The 24,697-nt window shown below is 55.3% G+C and overlaps 4 protein-coding genes across 4 annotated transcripts in view; 2 read left to right on the forward strand and 2 right to left on the reverse strand.

Moving 5' to 3' along the window:
• Nucleotides 1-501: 501 nt before the first annotated feature.
• Nucleotides 502-3,379, reverse strand: VOLCADRAFT_104937 (uncharacterized protein; the record flags this gene model as incomplete). The annotated part of the gene is made up of 5 exons (XM_002951028.1): nucleotides 502-921; nucleotides 1,290-1,344; nucleotides 1,784-1,920; nucleotides 2,291-2,499; nucleotides 3,329-3,379. 5 exons carry the CDS (start codon nucleotides 3,377-3,379, stop codon nucleotides 867-869), a joined length of 507 nt encoding a protein of 168 aa, XP_002951074.1. The 3' UTR covers nucleotides 502-866.
• A 1,274-nt stretch (nucleotides 3,380-4,653) lies between these two features.
• VOLCADRAFT_91510 (uncharacterized protein) lies at nucleotides 4,654-9,165 on the forward strand (the record flags this gene model as incomplete). The annotated part of the gene is made up of 10 exons (XM_002950932.1): nucleotides 4,654-4,698; nucleotides 5,306-5,587; nucleotides 6,160-6,273; nucleotides 6,428-6,497; nucleotides 6,817-6,940; nucleotides 7,237-7,304; nucleotides 7,806-7,898; nucleotides 7,974-8,047; nucleotides 8,562-8,690; nucleotides 9,064-9,165. 10 exons carry the CDS (start codon nucleotides 4,654-4,656, stop codon nucleotides 9,163-9,165), a joined length of 1,101 nt encoding a protein of 366 aa, XP_002950978.1.
• A 542-nt stretch (nucleotides 9,166-9,707) lies between these two features.
• shmt3 (glycine/serine hydroxymethyltransferase) lies at nucleotides 9,708-15,621 on the reverse strand. The gene is made up of 10 exons (XM_002951029.1): nucleotides 15,535-15,621; nucleotides 15,323-15,370; nucleotides 15,086-15,196; nucleotides 14,529-14,673; nucleotides 13,484-13,648; nucleotides 13,024-13,271; nucleotides 12,608-12,757; nucleotides 12,274-12,366; nucleotides 11,936-12,106; nucleotides 9,708-11,196 (listed from the first exon to the last, which is right to left on the reverse strand). The coding sequence occupies exons 3-10, from the start codon at nucleotides 15,191-15,193 to the stop codon at nucleotides 11,059-11,061; spliced, it is 1,218 nt and encodes a 405-aa protein (XP_002951075.1). The 5' UTR covers nucleotides 15,194-15,196; nucleotides 15,323-15,370; nucleotides 15,535-15,621; the 3' UTR covers nucleotides 9,708-11,058.
• Nucleotides 15,622-23,047: 7,426 nt separating this feature from the next.
• VOLCADRAFT_91512 (uncharacterized protein) overlaps nucleotides 23,048-24,697 on the forward strand; it is a gene marked incomplete at both ends in the record, with an annotated part of 18,540 nt that continues 16,890 nt past the window's right edge. Inside the window, 3 exons of the mRNA XM_002950933.1 lie at nucleotides 23,048-23,138; nucleotides 23,351-23,425; nucleotides 24,205-24,652. Coding sequence (XP_002950979.1) covers nucleotides 23,048-23,138; nucleotides 23,351-23,425; nucleotides 24,205-24,652 — 614 coding nt within the window. The remainder of the gene's footprint in view (nucleotides 23,139-23,350; nucleotides 23,426-24,204; nucleotides 24,653-24,697) is intronic.

The raw sequence follows: 24,697 nt of genomic DNA on the forward strand, positions 1-24,697 counted from the left end.
TTTGACACCACCTCGGAGGTCGAGAGAAGAGCCATCGCATCCGGTAATGGGCGTACTCGTGCGCTGCAGCTGCAGTCAGGATAACTGACTGACTCCCGGAATAGACAAGATTGCTGCGGTGGTGTGTGTATGTATGTATGTATGTATGACTTACTTTACACTGTGGGCCGCGAGAGCCGGGGGCCGAAGCCGAAACACAGCGCAAGGGTCGGGAGCACACAGCACAAGTCGGTTAGTCTTGTGTGCTCCCGACCCCGACTCAGACTGCCATGTATGTATGTATGTATGTATGTATGTATGTATGTATGTATGTATGTATGTATGTATGTATGTATGTATGTATGTATGTATGTATGTATGTATGTATGTATGTATGTATGTGGATTAATCGGATGGTGTGGGGACGTGTGTGCGCAATCCATGACGTGTGTGATGACGGGCCACGAAGTCTTCGTTAATCTCCAGACGGGCGCCTGGATGGCTATCACCAACCACAGATGACGGCGTGTGCTTCACTTCACCGGCGCGAATCGTATGCATCGCGGTTTGTTTCAGGCTTGGCTTGTTGGTATGCGCCACACATCCGCACTCTCTGAGGAGCCGTGGGGTGCCCTGTTCGGTTCGCTGCTGCTGCTAGCTGCTGCTGCTCAGTCAGTGCTGGGCTCTGGATAATAACTTTATGGTAGTTTCTTTACTGTTGATTTATTCGCAAATTATGGAAAGCACCTGCTGGTGCTGCTGCTCACCACCTGCTGCTGCTGCTGCTGCTGCTGCTGCTGCTGCTGCTACTTTTGATCTAATAGCAGCTGTGCGAGCTGCTGTTGTACATGCCCGTGTAGACCTGCCTTTTTTGTTAGGCTGTCCTTTTACGCACGCATTCGGGTTGACGAGGACGCAGCTATATGACCGCGTTTGTACGGCCTGCGTACGTGGTGTATATGGTGTACGGCACTGACACGGTGGACACTGTTCATCAATCGCTAGGACGTGTTGCAGTTGCTTGGTATATAATGTCGTTCAAGCATATGCACGCACAAACACAAACATAAAAAAGCAAACCCGGGTAATGCAAATAATATTCACGCATTTTTCCTTATCTGGAAGGTGTTGGTTCCCAAATATTAATAGAATTCTTGACATTGACTTCGGTTTCACAACCCGTGGCTATGGGGATGGGGGATGTCCGTACAGGTTTATTTTGAGAAAAAAGGGTTTATTTAAAAACTCCTGGCAATGAAAACTCCTGGCATGCATGACTTCGTTCTTCAGAAATATTGAGGATTACTTACCGGCCGACAGAGAGAAAAGTGGTGCGGCAGTAGGCAGAGGCTGCTGCTTGGCGGTCTGCATGTATGAATGTGCGTATGCGTGCGTGTGTGCATGTCGCTTTTACGTGCTTTCCAGCACGCCATGTCTGGCTCACATTATCAACAGATTTGTTGTTAGTAGTTCTTTCTGTTCTCAGCATTGCTGCTACACGTACTGCTGCAAGCTGTAGTCAAGAACTGCTGTTTGTGGGTGTTGCTACTGCTATTACTAGCTAGCTAGCCGCGCGTTGGAACTGGTGGAACGAAGATTTTTTGATTGCACGCTCGTCAGCCACAAACGCCGCCGTACACGTTACTGCAGGAACGTTGCGGTCAGCGGGCTCCGTGGTTAACGCACGTGTGACGGAGAGACATTGTTGGGAGGTCAATCAGACCTCTGGGTCAATATGCGTCGCCGCACGCGCTATACGGGATCCGCAGCAGCTGCTGGCGGATTAGATTAATCCTATATGTACCGGCGATTCGCGGTACGGCAACAACTGCCTTTGTTTTCTTGCATACAAAATTGAATATGGCTCGCTTTCGCTTTCGCTTTCGCTTTCGCGCCAAAGGTATTGATGATGATCCTGAATGCGCGGTCCTCTGCGGTCCACTGTGAATGAACGCAGAGATACATCCGGGTACTTATTTTCCGTTTAACCGAGAATGCAATAATTGAATGAACATGGGTCACAGTCCTGGTGTTTGCCGGAGTTTTAAGAGCTTTTCGTGATGACGGTTGATAGGCGCCCCCGCGGCTTTTTTTGGCCGTTTCCAGTAGTTTATCATGCTTTGCTTGTTTGTCAGATTTTCCACTTTTGCCGAAAAATGCGAAACCTCGCATTTTATCTCTCCTCCATTCCGAAGTTTTTGATTTCTCACTATTCCCTGGCCGTCATGTCATGTTCACGTACTTGACTTCTAAAACGAGGATTTATTCTCCATTGTAAAACGTTTACCATGATATGAATTGGTTTGCGGACCTTTGGATGGCCCGCAACTCATACATCGCTTTGAGGGCCCAGCCAACCGGTGCCCTCTGCACAAACCTTTTAGATGTTGATTCCCTTGATTCGCCTTGCAGCACGATTTCCACGCTATCCTCTACGCAAAAGTTCAGACCGGTGTCCAGCCAGGGGTCGGCAAACGCCGCTGGTACAGCGGGTCCTTCCGTTGTACCCGTTGCAGAAATCTTCATCGCGGGTACGGCAGCCATACGGCAGGGTGCAGAAATTCCCCCCAAAAGGCAGATTTGCGCAGTTTTGAAGCTATAAACTTCATCATTAGGTTACCAAACCTTCCATTTTACAAGGGGGTAAACGCTAGCTTTGAGAGGTTCTCATAAGGAACAGTCAATTGACGACCCGCAGACTCGGCTTTTACCAAAAACACCGGGGTCCTGGTGAAGCAGCTGACCGCGTAAGAAAAGTATATAGATGCGGAAGGTGCGGAAGTATGTCGGTGAAACATGATGTGGCAGGAGAGGAGAGAATAGTGCAGCGGTATATTGTGAGTGTAGTTGAAGGGTTACAAGGCGTTCGGCACACGGGCTAATTTACGTGCATACCTTTCATCGTGGGCGCGTCCCGTTGCAAGCTAAGCCACGCGTATACATGACGTGTAGCATCAGTCCTCAGTTCACTTCTTGTAACGAACATCAGCATAGGTCCAAGCCCTCTCGCTTGGAGGGATATGCAAACAAACATCATGATAGGTAAACTCGCACGCTACCGAGCATTCAACCGAGCATGCTACGAGCAGTCCTTGTAAGGAGCAGCATACCACTCACGGCCGTATGCGCAGCAAAAAGCTGTTCCGTGCCATCAGCGGCGTCCATGTCACCCACACGGCTCTGAACGACTTTCCTGTTCTTATGTTTAATTTTGTGTATGTTATATTTAATTTGCGACCGGACACAATTGTGCGAGGGGCTGCTTAAAAAATTCCATACAGTTATTCGACCCTGGCACCAGTACCCGTGACAGTTATTCAGGGTTTGCCGACCTCTGTGTCCAGCGCACCGGTCGGCAGGGATGCAGGAAAATGATGATAGTACGATCCATTCCGGGCATTGTATTGTATGTGATGGCTGATGACCCGCACGGGCCGCCGGTCTATTCCCGCACTGCCGTACGCGCGCTGCCGTACGTACGATACAGACAGTGGATGGGTTACATGAGTTACCTTAATACTTTACTAATTATGTACTTGCCAAGACCAACGACTCAGGATGACAACTCCCTATGCGATTTACCTGATGGCCCTGGACGGTGTATGATGCTGATAGCACCAGACCTATTGCTAGATGCCCGATGGCGTTGGGGTCAGCTAGGGGGGGCTTAATGCGGTAATATGATAACAAAACACACACACACACATATATCCGCGCCCCCCGTGTACATAATGCGCCTCATTGTATGTGGGGCGAGGATGCCGTACGTACGCACGTACGACATCACCACCTGCCTCATCTTTTGCCATGCATGCAACCTGATGATGAGCATTCAATCCGTATCTAGGGTACGGATCTGCGGAGGAAGGGAGGGAGAGGGAAGACGAACCACGAGCGAGCGAAGCTGATGCCAAGGCGAGACTGATGCGCCAGAAATAAGGAAGGCGTGACTAACCAGTCGGCGGTTGCGAAGAAGAAGAAGAAGAAGTCCTCGCGATGATGTTAGTAGTCGTGACGATAATTGAAAGCTACCTACCTAGCCGCCAAGATTAAAATAAAAATCCTAAAGAGAGCAGGAAAACAACTGTAATATTCTAGAGGCGAAGAGCTCCCAAGGAAGCTCGAAGGAAGCTCGAAGGAAGGGAGGGAGTGAGGGCGGAAGGGAGTGAGGGCGGGAGGGAGGAAGGAAGGAAAGAAGGTGTGTGCGCGCATTGGGTTATTGCTTATTAGGCAAAACACGCTGATGTGCCCACGAGTTTTCACAGATGTATGTTGTCGACTGTAGGTGATGGCGAGCGCATGGTTAGCTTTGCCAAGTCAGGGCTGTTCTTATAGCTGCTCCGGAACCTAGCACTGCACGCCTGCTGCATGCACAGCGCCTCTGCTCGCGGGTGTGTCGTACGGCATATCGTACTTTGATGAGATGCCAAGCCAAAGGCAGGGAAAATAAAGCCATAAAAACAAGATTGCATATGTTTACACCAATCCTCCTGCTAATTCTCATATCCTCGTGATAGGAGGGAAAGGGGGGATGCCAGGTCACGCACATTTTATTCTGCTGGCTTGGAGGTCCTCCGATTAGTGAGGAGGAGGTGGAAGGGATCAGGCGGATTGGTGAAGTAGTCTGTCCGGGAGAGATTTGAAAGTAAAGAAGCGGGAGCACTCAGCAACGACATGGCGGAGGAGCGGGACACCGGTATTGTATACGTCGTGCATCCGGTGCGAATTGTAAAGGGCCTCATATGAAGAGAGCAGCTGATAATGTACATTGCAAATTGCTTTTTTGGACAGTTGAGATGACGCTGTGGCCGCACGAACGGCGACCTGTACAATCCTGGCCATGATGTGGACAGCATCGCTCCACCCTTGCTCAGAGAAAATTTCCAAAGTTTTCACACCGAGAAAGTTTGTTGGCCTTCCGATGTGCTTATGACAACGCAGTGGCTTTCTTCCTTTATCGTAACGAACGCCTTAGTCAACGAAAGAGCTATCCACAGCTTTACAAACTACCACGAAAACTAACTTTCATATATGTTGTGCTGTGACAGCCGCAGTCACTAACTGTTTCAAAATCCAAGGTTTTCGCTTCGGCGAGCGCCATCGGATGAGCAACATGAGACCAGCCACTTCAGCAGCTTGCAATCATTCATCCCACCATATCAAAGCCTCTGTCTGTTCAGATGCGCATGCAACAGCTGGCTTAAGACCTCATGTCCGTGCCCATGGTTCCACTTGTGGCATCCCACCTCAAGGAAGGCCAGCAGGCGCCGCCCCTTCGCTGTCCGCAGCTTCACCACCGGCCAGTTCCCCCGTGCGACCATCTGAGGCGCCGGCATCAGTGGCAAAAGGCCTTAGCAATTATAGCGGCAGCAACAAAAACAACCCCGCTTCGGCAGCTGCAGCCGTACAAAGAAGCGTCGGCCGGCGAGCATGGCTGATGACCTCCGTCACCACCGCTGCCGTCACCGCATTCTGGCCATCAGGCATTGGAGGCGACGGCTGCGGTGGCGGTGGCGGTGGCGGCAGGATCTGGGGCCGGCCGGTGCACGCCGCCACCACCGCCATCACCAACCCAATGGGGCCCGCCGTCGACCTCTCCACACTACAGGTGCACGTGTCTATGTCTTGGGACCCTGAACACACAACCGCGTCTGTGTTTATGTATGTCGGTATTTATGTTGGCGAATGTGTCGTTGTGTAATGTGTACACCCGTACCTGCCTACCCCAGTGCCGAGATGGCATGAGAAAAAGCAAAGTGAAATCCAATATAACCGAATAACTGAAGTGGCGTATTTGAAAATGACCCGAGGGACTGTTATCATTGCGTTGTTGGTCCGCAGCGACTGCAGTTTCCATCGGGGGCTGCGGGACGACGACATGCGGCTCCCCCGCAGTACCTACCCGCAGCCGAAAAGTGCCTAAATAAGCTCCCCTCCTCCGGCCGCGTGAGGGTCCCGAATATGACAGAAGAAAATCTAACCGGAAATTTCATTTCTTTCCTAAAAGGCGACAATAATATATTAGCCCAAAATTTGAAATTTTGAAATGAAAGGAATGACGCTGACAGACCCATAGCGGGAAAGAAATGATTTGTCGTCCTCTGGTTGCGACTCCTTAATTCCGGCGTCCAACACAACTTCCAACTGTCGCAACCGTTGCAACTGTTGCAATCGTCACAGGAGGAGGCTTATTTGGCGTACGCGGAGCGGCGGTTCCAGGACGCCGTGGATTTGTTGACACGGTGTATTGCTGCGGAACCTGAGTCGGCAAGGTGGCGGGAGATGCGGGCGGAGGTAGGTGGGTTGGTCCACCGGCCCTTTCCCTCCTCCCACTTTGCCTTTTGCAACCACCCTAACCACCCTAACCGCTCTAACCGCCCATGTACAATCCCGCAATCTCGCCTTCACCATCCCCTCACCCACTCGCATCATTCCCACCACCGAGCAGGCCCTCGTCGATGGAAAGAACTTCAGCGCAGCACTTGAAGACTTTGAAGCTGCCTTAGGGCTGGTGCCCGGTAGGTGGTTGGGACTGCGGTTGGGCGGTGGTTGAGAGTGGTCGGTTGGTAGTTGACGTAACGGTTGAACAGTTCGCTAGGGTGTTGTGAGCGAGTCTGTGTGTATTTGTGTACATACATACATGCATGCACAGACAGACAGACAGACAGATAGACAGGCACCACACGTCCCGGGCTCTCCTGTAATACCCCCTCAACCTCGACATGGCGTTGTTGGCGACCGACGACGACGGCGACTATGATGACGATCTCGCGTGCCGTCATTGCTGCCGTGGATTGCATGTACGGCGTACGGCATCGTACATGGCGTGTACAACAGGCAAAGACCTGGTCACTCGCGCGCGGCTGCTTACGGGGCGAGCTCTGGCCTACGAGGGATTGAGTCGGTGGGGAGATGCCTTGGCGGACTACCGGAGAGGTCTGGATCTGGCGGCGGAGGCAGGGTGGGGCGGGGGGATTGCGGGGGGAAGGGGGCTGTGTGTTTTGGTCACCTGGTGGTTCCACTTGGTGGTTCCACGTCTGGGCTTTTCATACGGCTCAGCACAAACGAACCTCCAAATGTGTCTGCAAAGCCAATGACAGAGGGATGTGTGCGCTGCCGCTGTCGAAGCAAAAGCGTTCCGCGTATGTATGTATGTATGTACATATATGTATGTCGACACTTAATCCTATTTCTTTTCCTACTAGTTGCGGAAATGACCTTCACGGCCGCCCGTCCGCCCGCTTACATGTCGTACAGCGAGTCGTTGAATCCGTACGTGCTCAACAGCATTGGCAACTGTCTCAACTCCCTGGGCCGTTGGGAAGGTGGGTATGTTTTTGGGATGTTCGGAACCCTTGCATACCCACGTACGTACATAATAACTCAATATCATTTTTCCAAAACCTGCGGCTTTCTTCATCTCCTAGTTTTCTTATAACTGTGATCCTCACTGTGACACATCCTTTTTGCGAGTTGCCCTCCCGAGGCTGCTTCCCCGCCTCTCGTCTGTTCCTTCATCACCAGCAGCATCTCCATCTTATCTTCTGTTTTTGTCCCAGCGTTTTTTCGTCTCCCCTCCTTTTGTTTATAATGATCGTTGGCGCCATCATCAACATCAACAACAGAAGCAACTCGACATTGTCATCATCATCATCAGCAGCAGCAGCAGCAGCAGCATCAGCAGCATCAGCATCAGCAGCAGCAGCATCATAAACATCAGCAGCAGCAGCAGCATCATAAACATCATCATAAACATCATCATTATCAGCATCATCATCAGCATCATCATAAACATCATTAGCTTTACTTATTTGTTCTTCCCACAGAGGCTCGTGAGCAGTACCTGGCGAGTGCGGCCGTCTTCCAGCAGGCGCGAGGATTCAGGGGGCGTAACGGCGCGACGACTCCACGACTCGATGGTACGGCAGTTACGGCACCTGGGTTTGGTATAGCCTAACGTACAGGAAAGGACATACATGCGTTCATGCACGCAGGCGCCATCTTCGCTTCCTCCAATGCGGCCCTTATGCGAGCCCAATTAGGCGACACGGACGGCGCGGTCCAGGAGGTACGGACGGTGATATGTACGGTAGCGTAAATGTACGGCTTTTTAGAATGTACGGAAATGCATAACTGGAGGCTTCTATATACACAAATGTACACATACACGTGTACGTATATATACATATGTAATATATAATACATTATATATATTACATATATATGACTTAGATTACACTGTGGGCCGCGAGAGCCGGGGGCCGAAGCCGAAACACAGCGCAAGGGTCGGGAGCACACAGCACAAGTCGGTTAGTCTTGTGTGTTCCCGACCCCGACTACATATTATATCACCCTGATTACATATTATAATATATATGTATGTCGTTACAGGGTGGTTAAGCTTCACCAGCGGCCCCCTTATATATGTAAAATATAACATAGCGTGCCATTATTTACACAGGGCTAATACATCTCGCTCTTGCCGGCCTCGGCCGCACGTGTGTGTTACCTTCCCAACAACCACCTAACCACCAAGTGATCTCCTTCACCTACCGAGTACTTGCACTTTACACGTACGGCAGATGGTACGAATTGCTCGACGAGCTCCTGGCAGCGCGGACATGCGGGCCGCACTGGCCGCCTTGTACTGGGGTCAGGGGCGGCGTCAGGAGGCGGAGGAGATGTGGGAGTTTGCTTGCGACGTTATAACGGTGTGTTTTGGATGGGTTGTCGGCGCCGTGGGTGTGTTGGTGCTGGGCTGTGGGCGTGGGCGTGGGCGGCAGCACCGCCTCCCAACTATATTTTGGGGTAGCGGGTTCAGGTTGTGAGCAGCAGCAGGGGGACCGTCTGCGTGTATGTATGTATGTATGTGTGTTCCCCGTCTGCCCCCGCAACAGCAGCAGTAGCAGTAGCAATAGCCACAGTAGCTGTAGCGCTACAGGTCCAGCAATATAAGCAAAATATTAGCAATCTTAGCGGTGCTAAGAGGATCACTAGCCGCACGAAGCTCCGGTGCTCCGGGCCTCATTAGCAGGTTTACTTGTACTGCACCTGTCGTACGAATGTCGTACATGCCGTACGCAGGTGGGTTGCGCCAAGTACACGGATTTGGACTGGCTGGGCCGTATTCGCCGTTGGCCACCTGTCATGGTGGCTGCCATGTCGGACTTTCTGTCCTTGCGATGACACGTCAAGATAAATAATCTTGAGATTTGAGATAACGATAAAGATGTGATGTGGGTTGAAATATGAGATGTGTGCGTGTGTGTTACATGGTCGTGAGGTGCGCTCCCCGCTCTACCTGCAAATATGAGGTGTGACATAAGCGCGTGTGCAAATGAAGAGATCGAGCTGCACGCAGCCATGTTATCTCGGCACGCATCGACATGATAGTGTGGCAGTTCGTGTGGGTGGGCATCGTTGTTTTAAATTCACGACGTCAGGTCGGGCTGGTGCTCTCTTGTGGAATACGTGTGCTGCTTACAACAAAAAAACCATTTTTGTTCCTGTTATAGCGGAAAAGGGTTACGTGGGAGAAGCGTTGCGAGCGGGTTAAGCCTTTACGTCAACCGTTTTCCATCTGGTTCTTTTTATACCTACCTATACCTGTTGAGGCAAAACTTAACTTTGCGAGACTCCAAAGTATCATCTCCAGCAAGAACCAACTTTGGGTTTCGCATTTGCCCGTTCGTTGTGCACGGAAGACGTCATTGGGCAGGTCTTAGTGACGACCCCTGCGTTTTTACATATTCACTTGCGCCAGTCCCTTCCATTCTCTCCTCCCACACACTGCCGGCAGGCGCTCCACCGCCAACAGTCGCAGTCACTTCCACCGTCCTACCTACCTACATATCTACCTTCCCGCACCGTGTACCATACATCAGCATCATTGCCAACTCCCCGAGCCGAATAGCTGTACTTCGCCTTTCACGAAAGCGGCAAAAGCTCATCACAACACCCAGAACCTATTCACCCACAACCGATCAACCAGTAAGCACCTGTTGTGGCTGGTACATAGTACGGCACACATGACGTGTATTTGAACACATGTACAAAACACTCTGCCAGAGGCCTTTTCTGCGACGGGGGCCAGCAGCTACTGTAGTGCACTGTACCCCGTCTTAAAGGAAAAGAGAGAGCTAACAAACCTCAACACCATACCTATCTACCCAAGTGACCCCGCCATTTCACATTGTTAAAAAAGATCTTCACACTGTTAACCTGTGTTACTGTAGAAACCACACCTCCACCTCCATCATATCCCAGGGCCGGGCCCGCCGCAGCGCACCCCTACCTGACGCAAAGCTGCCGTACACTCGGCTAGCAAGCATGACAATAAAACACCACCGGCAGGAGCACGTCGCAACGAAGCGCAACGCGAACACACAGGACACAACACAGCTCTTCCAAGGCATAGCTGCAATGCTGCCTTGACCACTGTACGATACTTAAAATCTCGATTCAGATGATTTTGAAAAGACCTTGTAAACGTTAGGAGGCCTTTGCAGTCTAAAGCTATTATTACCCTGCCGGACTGAGACAGCGCGCGCTTACATACACACACACTTGCACACACACACACATATGTCCAACTAAAACAACGGAAAGGGCTCGGGCCCACGTCATTTCCTTTCTTCACAGGACCATCACCAGGTCTACCTGCAGACACACATACATAAACACATACACATGGACGCATGCACACGTGAACACGCACATACGGACAGACATACAAGTGAATAATAACGTAAAATAAGGTACCACGAAGTCACAACAACAAAAGACAACAGCAGTATTGTTAATAATAGGGGGAAGCGGCTCCACGACGCAAAACGTTAGCGATCTGAGGTAGTGGTTCAGAAGCGCGCGTGCCGCGAAAAGAGTAGAGATCAGTGCAGCATCTCTTCACCGCCGTGGAAAAAAGTCAACCCCCATACAACTACCATTACCACTATTACCATTGCTACTCCCTTAAAACCTTACAGCCTTGCCAGGCCTGGCCTTGGCAAGGTCAAGGTCAGGTTTCATGCACTCAAGGAAAAAGGACAAGGTATTATTTAGGGCTCAAAGGTGTGTTTGCTAGAGGCCGGGCATGGGGAAGCTCTGCGCGAGGGCCTCCACCTCCGCTCGCAACGCCGCGATGTCGGGCCTGGAGGCGCCGGGGCCCTCCACGTACTCCTTGAACTCCTTGAGCTTGCCGGGAGCCGGGGTCTTAGCCTACGTGGGGCCCAGGCGGGTGGGGGGCGGGGGGCCGGGGAAGGGAAGTGTATGTGTGCGGGTGTGCGGAGTGGGGGGTATCCATGTGCGGAGTGGGGGGTATCCATGTGCGGAGTGGGGGGTATCCATGTGCGGAGTCGGGGGTATCCATGTGCGGAGTGGGGGGTATCCATGTGCGGAGTGGGGGGTATCCATGTGCGGAGTCGGGGGTATCCATGTGCGGAGTGGGGGGTATCCATGTGCGGAGTGGGGGGTATCCATGTGCGGAGTGGGGGGTATCCATGTGCGGAGTGGGGGGTATCCATGTGCGGAGTGGGGGGTATCCATGTGCGGAGTGGGGGGTATCCATGTGCGGAGTGGGGGGTATCCATGTGCGGAGTGGGGGGTATCCATGTGCGGAGTGGGGGGTATCCATGTGCGGAGTGGGGGGTATCCATGTGCGGAGTGGGGGGTATCCATGTGCGGACAAGGCATCTAAATGAGAGCCGGGGGCAGTGTTTGATCGGGGCTTGATGTGCTCGAGGGTTTCTATGTGCAAACTACCTACATAGTGTGTGTGTGGGGGGGGGTTCTCCCCCTGTTCGGGAAGGTGTATTTAGGCACACACACGTATCACCCACCATCATCATCATCATCATGATTACACCCATCATCATCAATGCCATCATCAACATTACATCATCAACATCAACATCAACATCATCATCATCCTCACCCTTCTGCCGTCTTCGACCCCTACCTGGCAGTCCTTGGCGATCTGAATGGCGCGGTGGATGAAGTCCGCCACCTGCTCGAAGTCCCGCTCCTGGAAGCCTCGGGTGGTGAGGGCGGGAGTGCCGATCCGGATGCCTCCGGGCACCATGGCGGACTTGTCGCCGGGAACGGAATTCTTGTTGAGCGTGATCGAAACCTAGTGAGGGCATTTTTTTGGGGGGTGTTGATTTTAGGTTCGGTTTTTGAGAAAAAAACAAAAACATACAAGTATAGCCACGGCCTTAATGCTATTCCATACCCGGATCCAATCTAAAAATTAAGAAAACTAGAGGAGAGGTAATTCCACAACAGATGCCGTCTCACCTGATCCAGCACCGTCTGCACTCGGGCACCGTCAATGCCAGCCGGCTTGAGGTCAATCAGTACGAGGTGGTTGTCCGTCCCGTCAGATACCACCTGTTGTCGTACAAGGGTACACGCCATGCCCGGAGGACGTAACACTACTTATAAAAATATTGGAGAACGGAGACAGAAGGAATAAAGAAGAGAAAAAGAGGTGAGAAATGAGACTCGAGAGCAATTTCAAAAAAGGAAAAGAGGAAAACGCCCCGAAAAGGGAGAACCAGGATCATTTCCACCTGGCCTCCCAAATCCCTCGAGGACCCCCCTGAACCCCCTGAACCCCCTGCGCTCCCACCTTATACCCGTGCGCCTGCAGCCTCTTGCACAGCGCCTGGCAGTTGGCCACCACCTGCTGCTGGTAGATCCGGAACTCCGCCGTGTTGGCCATCTTGAGAGCCACCGCCAGGGCGCTGATGGTGTGGTTGTGCGGCCCGCCTTGGAGGCCCTACGCGCAAAACATGATATGTGAACAGGCGCACTTGTGCGCACATAAAGAGGGTTTGGTTTTTCTTGTGGGTGGGGGGATGGTGGGGGACGGGGGGTTTCGGACGGGGACGGGTGCTTGGGGGGACGATAAAAGAGTCCTGGGATACACGAAACGCACAGGTGTGTCGTCAGGTGTAACTGATTGACACATACGGGTATCCTAATAAAAGCATGTATTGTACGGCGTACGGGTAGGTGTACGGCATAGAGAAAACCGTGACCCACCGGAAACACGGCCTGGTCAATCTTGTCCTTGAGGTCCTTCCGATAGAAGATCATGCCACCTCGAGGGCCCCGCAGGGACTTGTGGGTGGTGGTGGTCACGATGTGCGAGTACGGGAAGGGAGACGTGGCCACACCCGCCGCCACCAGCCCGCTGATATGCGCCATGTCAGACATGAGGTAGGCGTCCGCGGCGTCGGCGATGGCACGCATCCGGGCGTAGTCGTAGTTGCGGGAGTAAGCCGATGCCCCTGGGGGGTTGGGAGGGGGTTGGGAGGGGGGGGGAGGGGGTTTTAGCGTGCGTGGGCGTGTGTTTTTTGTGGGGAAGGGAGAGGGGAGAAAGACTCCCGGATCCAAAAATTCCAATCAGAGAAAAATCCAAAACCCAAATCGTGAAATCGAATGGATGACATCAATACCCCGAACCACCCGCAAGGATGTCCAACCACCCAACATCCCACACCTGCAATGATGAGTTTGGGCCTGAACAGCTGGGCGGACTTCTCAAGCGCGTCGTAATCGATGGTGCCCGTCTCCTCGATCAGACGGTACGGCATCGACTCGAAGAAGATCGACGTGGCGGAGACACGGCGCTTGGCCGTCATGAAACCGTGGGTGAGGTGACCACCTGTTTCGGGGGGGGGAGGGAAAGGGGGGAGGGGAAAGGGGGAAAGGGGGGAGGGGAAAGGGGGGAGGGGGTAGAATGTGGGGGTGACAAGGCGGGCGGGAGGCATGGAAAGCCAGGATGGCGACGAATTCCATCCGATTCTGTCGATCGAACGAGCAGGTCAGATCATGCATCGGTCTCTTTTCTCGGCACAGGAAAGGCCCTGCCGGTGGCTTCCCGCTAGCTCCGAAACCACACCACCAGCACTGCTAGGAACACTTCCCCTACCATCGTGCCCTCCACCACACCCACCCAGTCCAACTCCAATCCCCCACTAGCGGCCCCCCTGGGAACACTTCCCCCCAACACACACAATCACATCACATTACAGCGCTTCGTACAGTGTACGACAGACCAGCAGCTCGCTGCAGAGTTACTCGTGTCGCAAACTTTCCGTTCCCTCTTTTCCCTAGCATGTTGTAAACCTACTACTCCATACAGACCATTTATAGAGTTTCTTTTTCTTCTCCTTTCATTCCTTTTCTTGGGGTTCGCGCGAAGTTAGATTTTCGTAGATATAGGTTTTTCTCTAACCGTAACAATACGTGCAAACCCTCCCGCCATGTCCCCTCTCCCCTTCCCTGTCCTGCTCCCGCTCCTACACCCTCACCCACTCTCCCTCCCATCCACTTGCCATCCTCACACTTGCCATCCCCCCTCCCTTCACCTCGCCCCTTTCCCCCGTCCTCCGCGCCTTCCTCAAAACCCCCTTACCCCGCACCTAATCCCCCTTTCCCCCCCACCCCACCCCTTACCCCTGTCCATCCTCTCTCAACCTAACCCCCAGACCTCATCACCTCCCTCCCCAAACCTCCCCAAGCCCCCCTTCCCCCCCACCTACCGTGCGGTAGGTCCAGGCCCATGATGCGGTCGTGCGGCTGCAGCAGCCCCGTGTATACGGCAAAGTTGGCTGGTGAGCCGGAGAGGGGCTGCACGTTGACCCCCCACTCCGCGGGGTCCAGCTGAAACAGCTCCAAAGCGCGTTTCTGGGCTCCGAAGAAGCGGAGGAGAACGAGGAAAAGGCGGGGCGGAGAGGGGGCAAAGAGGGGCACGGAGGGGGAATGGGAAAGGAAGGGGAATGGATGGATGCATCAGGGGCTTACAGTGGATTCGGATAGATCAAAGAGTGGTTCCGCTGAGGGGGTGTTGAGAAGTGGGAGGGAGGAGAAGAGGACAGCAAGGTGGCAGCAAGGTGGTGAGCTGGGAAGCGCTGGGCCCTGCAGCGCAGGCTGGGGCTCCGAGGTAGGCGGGGCAGGAGGACGGTCCCGAGCAGCAAAAATGCGGGTGGTGTCGTTGCATGGCGACTGGCATGGCGGTCCCCAGGGTCGCAAGGCAGGGGCAGCTGAGCGTCGAAGTCGAATTGGTTCTGTTAAATTAAAATAAGTTCAAAGTGCTCACCTCGCACAGCAACTCAACCTGGTCGATATACTCATTGCCGCCATAATAGCGGGCGTTCGGGCGGCCCTCTGAGTATTTGTTGGTCATGCAGCTTCCCAGAGCTTGCATCACCTAGTAAAAACAGGTTGTAAGCAGAAGTGGTGAAGCACAGAATAAGGTAAATTACTTCCGACAATGTGCAAGAAGGGCTTTTCAACAAAAAGGACTTAAGGAATCTCCACAAATTCATAAACTTACCGCCTTTGAGGTAAAGTTCTCTGAAGCGATAAGCTCCAGGCCGCGAACCTGCAGAGACCAGGAGTGAAGCTGAGGCGTCATGGACCGCCACGCACGTCACGCCGCCGCTACGGAAGGTCGACAAGGCATACGAAGTATCCAAGGCAGAACGTGCGACAGCTATTCTGCATGTTTGGCTAGAGGCTTCCGAGCTGCCAAGGCTGACGGCCGACCTGGCGGGCCTTCTCCTTAGTGATGAGCGAGTGAATCTCCGGGTCAACCTCCGAAAGAGCGCCATCAAATTGGAAAAGCTTCTTGCCTGCTTAAAATGAAAGCAAAAACAGGTATTTTGTCTGCTGCCACGGGACCGTGGCGGCCGCCAAACGAGTCCCGACTAACGACTTGCCTGCGGTAGGAGCCGGAGGAGCGACAGTTGCCTTCACAACAATAGCACGACGCAAGACACGGGTGTTGCGGACGGAGCTGGCACCCGCCGAAACACGTTGCTGCTGAAGCTGCATTGTCTGTTGTTGGTTTGGGAAACGACTGTCGACTAAAATTCGAGCGACGAAATTGCCTCGAAGATAGGCAAGCAGGAACGCAGGTTAAGCAAATGCGCTCTCACAAGTCTCTAGTAGACGCATGTGGGAGGCTCCACGCGGTGCGTTTCACGACGGCGTGATAGTGGACGAGCATACGGCAGTTGCCAGGGGACGCTAAACGTGAAGCTGACGCGCAATGGAAACAATTACTTGATGCTAATAAACTACTTACTAAGCTCTATTGTCTTTTCTTAAATAACTTGCAGGTTCAGGCTTGACAAGGCCTGCTGAAATATGGTTTGCTTTTGTGTCAGTTTGGACCCTAGGTAGCCCCCGGGTCAACTTGCATTCCGTCTTCAGCCGTGGCAAGAGCGGGTCCAATAACGTGGACTAGGAACAGGAGCAGTTCTTGAGCTTTAGCTTAACATGCCAAACTGGACTTCCAAAGAACGCAGGAAGGATTGCGCCGCATGCCGCTAGGCATCGCATACTGTATGTATAATACAGGAGTTCCAACCGGCAAGAAATTTTATGGATCCGGACTGGTGTATTTGCACAGGACTTGCGTCCGATATGCACTACCATGCTGACCGGCCTTACACGCAAACTGGTGAAAGTCCGCATGCAAAGACGAAGCGTCTCCGACAGAGGACAGCAATTATACCACAGGCCGCATAGCGGACGTACGTAGCAAGAATTTTCAACATTCGTTGGACAGAGCTGTCTCTGCACATGCACACACCCGGCTAACAGGATGCGCGGTTTAGGAGGCATGCAGAGGAGAGCAGCTACAGATAGCAAGCAGATACCCACATGCGCGCCGCGCTTGTCGCTTTCCTTCCCACGCATAGCCAGCCACAGAAACCCCCTTCCCCCATTTCAGCAGTAACCCTTTGTCTCTTACATATATAATGCTCCACCAATGCTGATGCACATGGGAATGCCCTGTATCCGAGCAGCCTCTAACCCGAAAATCCCAGCCGACTAGCTAGTAGTAGTGCTCAGAGCATATCTATAACAAGTACTGTAGTACAGCAGCAGCAACGGCGATGGGCCGTCAACTTTCTGAACCTAAACTTCACTATCCACTATGAGAGATTGAATTAGCCGTTAGCAGCACCAGCACCACAAGCTCATCACCGTCGACAGACACGATCCAACTTAAAGAGCCGAGGTCGCTCATCTAGCACAGGTGACGGCATCTGACACCCGACGTCTCCAAAGCCGCCCACTCCCCACTCCCCATGCCTCCACACATGCCCAACGTGGCTTTATTGCTCTTCCCCCCTTCCTCCTGCTGTTGCTGCTTCTCCTGTAGAGCAATAGCCCTTGCTGAGGCTTTAAAACCGAACTCTACTCTTAAGATCCTGTGTCTCTTTGGAACAATTATATATTAGGCGATATGAAGGCGGAAAGAGCTCTTGTATGTGCTCTGTTTTTACAGTGGATTTCTGAAAGAAGGTGTCTCATACGCGAAACTCACGACCCAACTCTGTATGATATGTAGGAGCAAAAGCCGTGCCGCTCAAAAACCAACCAGCAGAGACGCGCATCTGTACAATACCAGCTACTAAGTAGTACACACCAACACCTTTTCATATAAGAGTGGGCAACCCGCGGTCAAGGGATACAAGGTCAAGGTCACCGTTTACGTAAGAGCGGTTATCGTGTAGGCGTAGGCGTAGGCGTAGGGCACTTGCAGCGATATATTCGCTGACCGACCTCCCTTCGGGACCTCCATAACCCAACCAAACGTGCCAAGGGAAAACTCGCCGTATTGCTGCTACTGCTACTGCTGCTGCTTGATTAGGCAACTGCTGTTTGCTACTGCTGCTGCTACTACTGCTGCACGCGAGGGTCAGTGCTTGAGACATAAGGGGGCTACAGCCGCCATTACTTCCCCATTCCCCGCCACCCCCAACAAACCAACAGCAGGAGCTACTACGACAAAATGCTCACCCAGTTCCTCCGTGCTATCCCCGCCGTAGCAACCGCAGTAGCAGCAGTATCCGACTATTGCTACTGCAGCCGTTACTCCTGGCCGCGGCCATGCAACAGCTCTTCCTCACAGCTCCCCCTAAGAGAGTGCAAAAGCCCCTGCTACTGCGGCCCGGAAACCGTCCCCAAGCGCCGCTGCGCACTGCCGCGCTGTGCAATCGCCGCCGGGCGCGGCGGCGTCAGCGTCAGCGGTGGTTCTTCGCTCGCCGGCGCTGCTACCGCCGCCAGCGGTTCCTCTCCCTCCCACGACAACCGCCGGAGCCCTAGGAACATGTACGACGGATGAGCTCGCAGCGCCTCCAGCTGCTCCGGCGTCAGTTCTGGAGGCGATGGACGTGCCGACGGTGACGGCGGCGGCGGCGCCGCCATTCCTTGGTCGCCGTGGATCGTCCGGGTGGCCCAGTTCGCTCCGCGTGCTGAGAAACGGCCGCCGCCGCCGCGGCCTCCACCAGCCGCTCCGAGCCGCTGCGCCCTCGGCCGAGCAGTAGCAACAGTAGCAGTAGCAGCAACCCCAGCGGACTGGGGTACCCAAGCTGCGGCCCTCTCCGGCAGGACTGACGGCGCCATCGCCGTCGACGTCTTCGGTGGCGGCGCCGCCGCCTCTGCAGGCCGGGCGACGTCTTCGGCGGCAGCGATCCCCCGAGGGCCGCTGCCGCCCCGCGGCTCCTCGTCTTCCGCTGCGGCCGTCGAGTCACACGTACCGTTGGCATCTCGGAGGCGCTGTAGCAGCGCCACGGCGGCAGGGAGCGCCGCTGCCGCCGCTGGCGGCTGCTGAAGCTCTGGCGGCAGCGCCAAGCCCTGTGACGGGATAAAACAATGTATACAAAAAATATCAGCACATCAAAGCATTAAAAAATTCCCGCAAAAATATCTCGTACCGAAAAAGGTAAAGTTAAACAGGAAAAGTACGAAACAAGTGAATCAAATAGCGATATATAATTCAGCTTCGACATGAAAATGAAAATGCGACATTCACAGTTTGCTGATAAAAACAATTTAAGTCGTGGCATGCGTTAACAAGCCCCTGCTCCCAAGGACGCCGAACTCACCGCTTCTCTGGCTTCACGAGCCAGTCGAGCAGTCTCCGAAGAAATCGACATCATCTGCGACAGGAGCTGACGGAGTTCCTCCTCCTTGGCCGATGCCTCGCCGTCACCGGCGGCGACGTCACCGGCGGCGGCTGCGGCGGCAGAGGAGGAGGAGACTGCGTGCTCCTCGTTACCGCCGCCGCCGCCACCGCCGCCACCGCTGTAGCTGTCATCGCCGTCGTGGCTTGTCGTGATTCCGCTGCCGCCGCTGGCGCACACGCGGCCATGACGCTGTTCGCCGTCGGCTGCAGCAGCGGCGGCTGCTTTGTCGGTCTCCACTATTGCTGCTGCCGCTACAGCCGCCGCCACTTCCAGGGCTGCATGGGCGTCAGCCACATGAGGTGGATGTGGTGGCGGCGGCGGTTGTAGCAGGCTTTGCGCGTCCGTTACAGCCGCCTCCGCCGCAGCGTCGCCGCCGCTGACCTCAACGGAAGGCGCCGCCGCGCCGCCGCCACTGGCTTGTCGTGCCAGGGTCGCCGTCTGCAGCTCCAACTCTTGCAGCAACAAGTGGTGTAGCTCCTTCTGGATATCAGTTGACGACCCACGGGTCTGCTGCGGGGCGACCACGTCGCCTGCTGCTGACGCCGGTGTCCCCGCCGCCGACGCTTGACCACGGCCCAGCACAACGCTTTCTACGGCGCCGCCGGCGCCACTGCTACTGCCGACGACAGCACCGCTGCTATTGCCGACGGCACTTTCGCCGCAGTTTATGCCGTACCCGGTGTCACTACCGCTGCTACTGCCGCTGTTGCCACCAGGGCTACCGCCTGTGACCAACTCCTGTTCAAGCAGCATTAGGAGCTCCGGCTGTAGCGCAGCTGCAGCGCTGGCGGAGACCAACGCCGGCAACTGCTTGTGCTCGCCACAGGCGCTAGCACCGCTACTGCTAGTGCTACTGCCTTCCAGCGCCGATACGGCGCCAGCAGCAGCAGCAGCAGCCGCGGCCTCCAGCCCGGCTGCAGCGGAAGCAGCAGCAGCAGCAGCATCGGCGGTGGCGCAGTTTACAGTTTCCGCTGCCTGTCCGCCGACGGCGCCTCCGTCAGCGGACGGCGGCGGCGGAGAGTCTGAGGACGCCGTGGCCGCCGCTGGCGCCGCGGCGCCTCCGTCAGCGGCGGCAGTGGCGGGTGCCGCCGCCGCCGCCACCAGGCGAGCCAGTGCCGCCACGTCTACGGTACCGCCCTTCAACATGGACTGCATTAAAATGCTCAGCTGGAATACAGCGGAAATACAATAAGAGGGCAGGAAAAGAACTCAGCGACTGCGGCGACAGAACACGGCGTTCATGTATGTATGTATGTTGTTACAGGGTGGTTAACTTCGCCAGCGGCCCCTTTCCGGGGCAGTCCCTGCTCTCCCCTGCTAGAGGGGCACCCTAACCCGCCACCCCATCCGACTTCAGAATGTATTCGTTGGGTTCGGCAACTCACCACCAGCATCCAACCAAATCTAGCGGATCAACGGCGCATCAACTTAGTTCCTGGTCAGCTCGCAAGTTGATTTTATCACGTCCTACATCGTCTATATGATGGGGGGCCACCTCCCATTTCAACACTCCTCAAACACCCGAGGAGCCGGCAGGCGGATTTGAACTCGGATCGGCCGGGAGCAGAAGTCAGGCCTTAACCTCTGCCAGCCGCCTGCCGTATGTATGTATGCATGTATGTATGTATGTATGCGCACAGGAATGCAGGCCAAGAAGTGTGCAGGCCGCCGTGTACTGGCGAAAACCCGAAGCTGCTACCCCACCCCACGTTCCCACCCACCCTTACCCCCTAACACACACACACACACATACACTCACACCTGTACGGCGCACCTGTTGTCGCTGCTCGGCATCGCGCCGCTGCTGCTCCGCCAGTAGAGCTGTCAGCTGAGAAACCTGCGCAAATTCAAATACATTCAAAGATATCCAAACGCGACCGATCGGATTTAGAAATTATTGGAAAACATTTCCTTAGTTTCTTTATTCACGTTCTTTCTTTTAAATATTAATAATTTCTTTTTTCTTTCCATTTCCTTTCCCAAGGGATAGAGCCAGTGCACCCAAAGGGAGGAGTTCATTGCAAGAGGAGCAAAAGGAACAAGAGGAGGAAAGAAGGTTCCAGAAAGCCTGCCCCTGGGGGTCGAATGATGAGTTCTCGCGCACTATTCTAGAACCCTAAATTTCATTTACCGCAACGAATCCAACCGCATCTCAACAGAAAAAACGACCAGACTAAATGCTGGTGACACAGATAGAACTACAGAACCGGGCCGACACGGCGAGCTACGGCTACCCTCTCCTGTCCGCCCATTCCCCCACTCGACCCGTTTCCGAGTCCTGCCCAGTTCCCCGGCTCGCTCTCAAACGCGCCTGCTGCCTCATGGCGTGGAGCTCGTCGTACAGTGGCGATCTCCCTGGCCCTGGTGCCGTACGGCCCCAGCCGCCGAGAGCCCCATCCATGCCGTCGCGCCGGCGGGCATTGCTGACTCCTGCCCCACCATCGACGGCTGTAGCAGCGTCTCTTGTTGACCGTCGCCCCTGCTGCTCCGGACGCGGGTTGCTGCTACGGCCGCTGCCGTACACTGCTCCGCCGCCGCGGCCCCCGGTGCCACGTCCCCGTCCCCTCCCTGGATGAGCCGCGCGAGCCGGAACGCCCCGGGGACCAGAATTTCCGGTACGGCCGCTGCTAACGTTTGTCGTACCGTTCGTACTGCGGTCGCCGTCGGTGCTGGTACTGCCGGCTGCGGCGGCGACGTTGATGCCATCGCCATTGCTGCTGCTGTCGCTGCTGCTGCCGTTACCGCTACTGCTGTGAGTAACAGCGGCAGTAGCGGCGACTTCCTTTCCATCGAAATCCGTTAGTGACGCCAATGGCGCATCAGCACATGCCGCTACAGCCTCCGCCGCCGTTGGCAGCGCTTCCGCAGCCGTTCTCATTACGAGCTCAGCGACTGATTCCCGAGCGCCTCCGCTGGGTGGCTGTAGCTGCTGCACCGCCGTTGAGGCAGGTGGGGGCGGCGGCGGCGGGTCCGTCGGCGGCGGGAGCCCCGCGGGAGCCGATATAGCTGTAGCCACACATTGGGGCTGTAGCAAGGATGTGAGGCCGAAGAACGGGGTTCGCTGCCGCTGCTTTGCCAACCGGGCCGGGGGATATCTCGAGGCGGCGGCGAAGAGTCGCGGTGGCGGTGGCGCCGCCGCCGCCGCGGCGATTGAAGGAGGCGCGGCGGCGAGCATGTCGCTATCGTCAATCAGTCAAGTGACGAGGAGTTTTAAGGATTACGAGCTTCAGGTGTTTGCGTTGTCCAGCCGTCAGCCCCGTGTACAATCAATAAGCTTGAGGCCACGCTTGCTGGTGCGACCTGGGCAACATTGCAGTTCCGTCAGTTTTCATAAGCAGCTAAGCAGCACGTTGTCGGAGATGCCATCCTAGGTGACCGGAGTTCCAGATGGGCTGTGTCGGCTATGTGCAAATTGCGGTTTGGCTAGCTCGACCAACTAATGCTTATCGGTCATATTGGATACCATGTGTAAAAGGTGTGTAAGAACTGCATGTCCATGGTTATCGGGGGTAGCTTGGCGCCGCCCCAGGGCTACCGACACCTAGCGCACATCCTCGTCCCAACGAACGGTTAGCTTCCAAAAACTGTGAGGTTCCACGGCGCAAAATCAAAAAGCTTATTTTATCTTGCCTGGAATAAGCCTTGTCTTGGCGTCACCAAATGTCCGCCGCCACAAAGCCCACGCTTGCTGCCGAGCGCGGAAGCAACAACGCAAAACGCTGTACGCGTGCTCTAGCATTAAAGCATGTCAAACGTTGTGCCATGTGCCCTAAATGTTAACTGCATAGTCTTGGAGAAGGTGCTCATGCGGTTAGATGACGGTCGGCCTTCCGTCCTGCGCTTTCGTCCAGTGACACTATCTACCTAACAACCCAACTGAGCTCATCCACGGTGCAACTTTGCTCACAGCTCGGCAACAATACTTCATAAAGCAAGCTTTTTTTCTTTAGCCACGGATAAAACGGACAGTCAACGTGTTATCTTAACAGGAAGCTTTCAATAGCTGCTCTTATCATACTAGCATGGATTGCGAGGTGGCAATTTGCCTTTGGTAGATGTTCTTTTCTAGCAAACATATGCCGCGGAGGTCGATGGCTTGGCAGGCAGCTTGCAAAGCTATTATGCTTCTTTTCCTGGCCACGTTTGCATGGTCAAAAGATGTAATAGGTATGATTGAAGCATCAGCCCAATGCTGGGGCGGTTTGTATTTGCTTTCTGGTGTGAGATGATTCTATGGGCAGCTGTGAAGTGACCTGGCATCAAGTGTGAAAATAGTTGTCAAAGTAAGAGCTATCATTTCGCATCATGTGCGATTTAAGATTGCCTCATGTGCACTTTGCTCTGTGTACATCACCTGCTTTGGCAAAACGCACGCGCAGGAGTGCATCCGCCATCGCCAAGCCTGGATGAGTCATCGTTACCTCCTATTGCGCCTTGGCCGCCTTGGACGCCAGGTAAGCTTGCTCTCGAGCATGATTTCCAAGCACGCGCATCTCAGTACGGCAACACGCACGCCCTGCCAAAAAATCCCCTTTTTACCACAAGTCCCTCTTCGGTTTTCCATCCCGCCGCCGTCTCCCCCACCGCAGCCGCCGCAGCCGACGACGACTAAGACCCTGTTTCTTGCGTATGACCTTTCCCCCCTTCCTGTGGCCCTGCCCTGCCATTCGGCCGCCGTCACCCCTGCCGTCGCCGCCAGGGCCGCCGTCATCCCTGCCGCCGCCGCCACGGCCGCCGTCACCACGGCCGCCGTCACTACGACCGTCCAGGCCTTCACTACCAGTGATACTCGGAACACCGCCGCCAGCGCAGCCGCCGACGGCCCAGTCGCCGCTGCCGGCGGCCATCGCACCGTCGTCGCCGCCACCGGCCCTTCAACCGTTTGCCGTACCGTCCCCGCCCCCCTCCCAGCTGGCCTCGTCGCCGCCGGCGTCGCCGGTGCTCGTCCCTTCGGCTACCAGCTTTCCTAGGCCGCCAGGCGGCGTCGTGGAGGCTACGCCGCCGTCGCCGCTGCCCTCACCGCCGTCGCCGTTGCCCTCACCGCCGCCGGTCCCGCCGGGGTTGCCGCAGCCGCCATCGCCGCCGCCGCGGCCACCGCCGTCGCCGCCACCGACGGTGCCTTTTCCGCCGTTTCCGCCGCCGCGGCCGCCTATCCATGTAGAGAGCACAAAATCCACGGATGACGCCTTGATCGGCGTTATGGTGCCCTTGGGATTGGCCGTGTTGGGATCAGCTGGGTTTGTAGGCTGGAAGCTAATGCAGATGCTGCGTGACGGTGGCAGCGGCAGCGCCGGCAGCAGTGCCGTACGGGTGGACCTAGAGTCTGGGGGAAGGGGCGCCGGCCGCCGCCGTGCCGGTGGCGGCGGCGATGCCGCGGCCGTCAGCTCGACGTCACGTGGCGGCCCGGGTCGGAATGCTGCGGCGGCGGCGGCGGCGCCGGCCGCGGCGGCGGCGGAGGAATTGAATCCGTTATTTGGCTTTACCAAGAAGGCTCGCAGCGCCGCCACGGCCACTGCGGCGAGCGGCGGATCAGCGGCTACAGGGAGGGGCAACGGCGCAGCGAATGGGCGGTTACCGCAGCGACCGGCTGGCCGCCGTGCTGGTACTGCTGCTGCCGCGTCGCCGCCGCCGTCGGATGACTCCGGCAGCGGCTCCGATGACGGCTCCGAAACCGACTCCAGGTCGGACAGCGGTGGCGGCACCATGCAGGATACGATACCGAGGGG

This window comes from Volvox carteri (genome assembly GCF_000143455.1).
Source record: "Volvox carteri f. nagariensis unplaced genomic scaffold VOLCAscaffold_21, whole genome shotgun sequence".
In the NCBI taxonomy this organism is placed as follows: domain Eukaryota; kingdom Viridiplantae; phylum Chlorophyta; class Chlorophyceae; order Chlamydomonadales; family Volvocaceae; genus Volvox; species Volvox carteri.

What these genes read in the sequence shown, in the direction of transcription:
- shmt3 (XM_002951029.1), bottom strand. Translation starts at nt 15,193, where the DNA reads ATGCAAGCTCTGGGAAGCTGCATGACCAACAAATACTCAGAGGGCCGC. An exon ending in GGGCCTGGACCTACCGCACG is followed by an intron (nt 13,649 to 14,528) that starts GTAGGTGGGGGG and finishes CCCCCGAAACAG; the next exon opens with GTGGTCACCTCACCCACGGT. An exon ending in AGATCGCCAAGGACTGCCAG is followed by an intron (nt 11,197 to 11,935) that starts GTAGGGGTCGAA and finishes GGCCCCACGTAG; the next exon opens with GCTAAGACCCCGGCTCCCGG.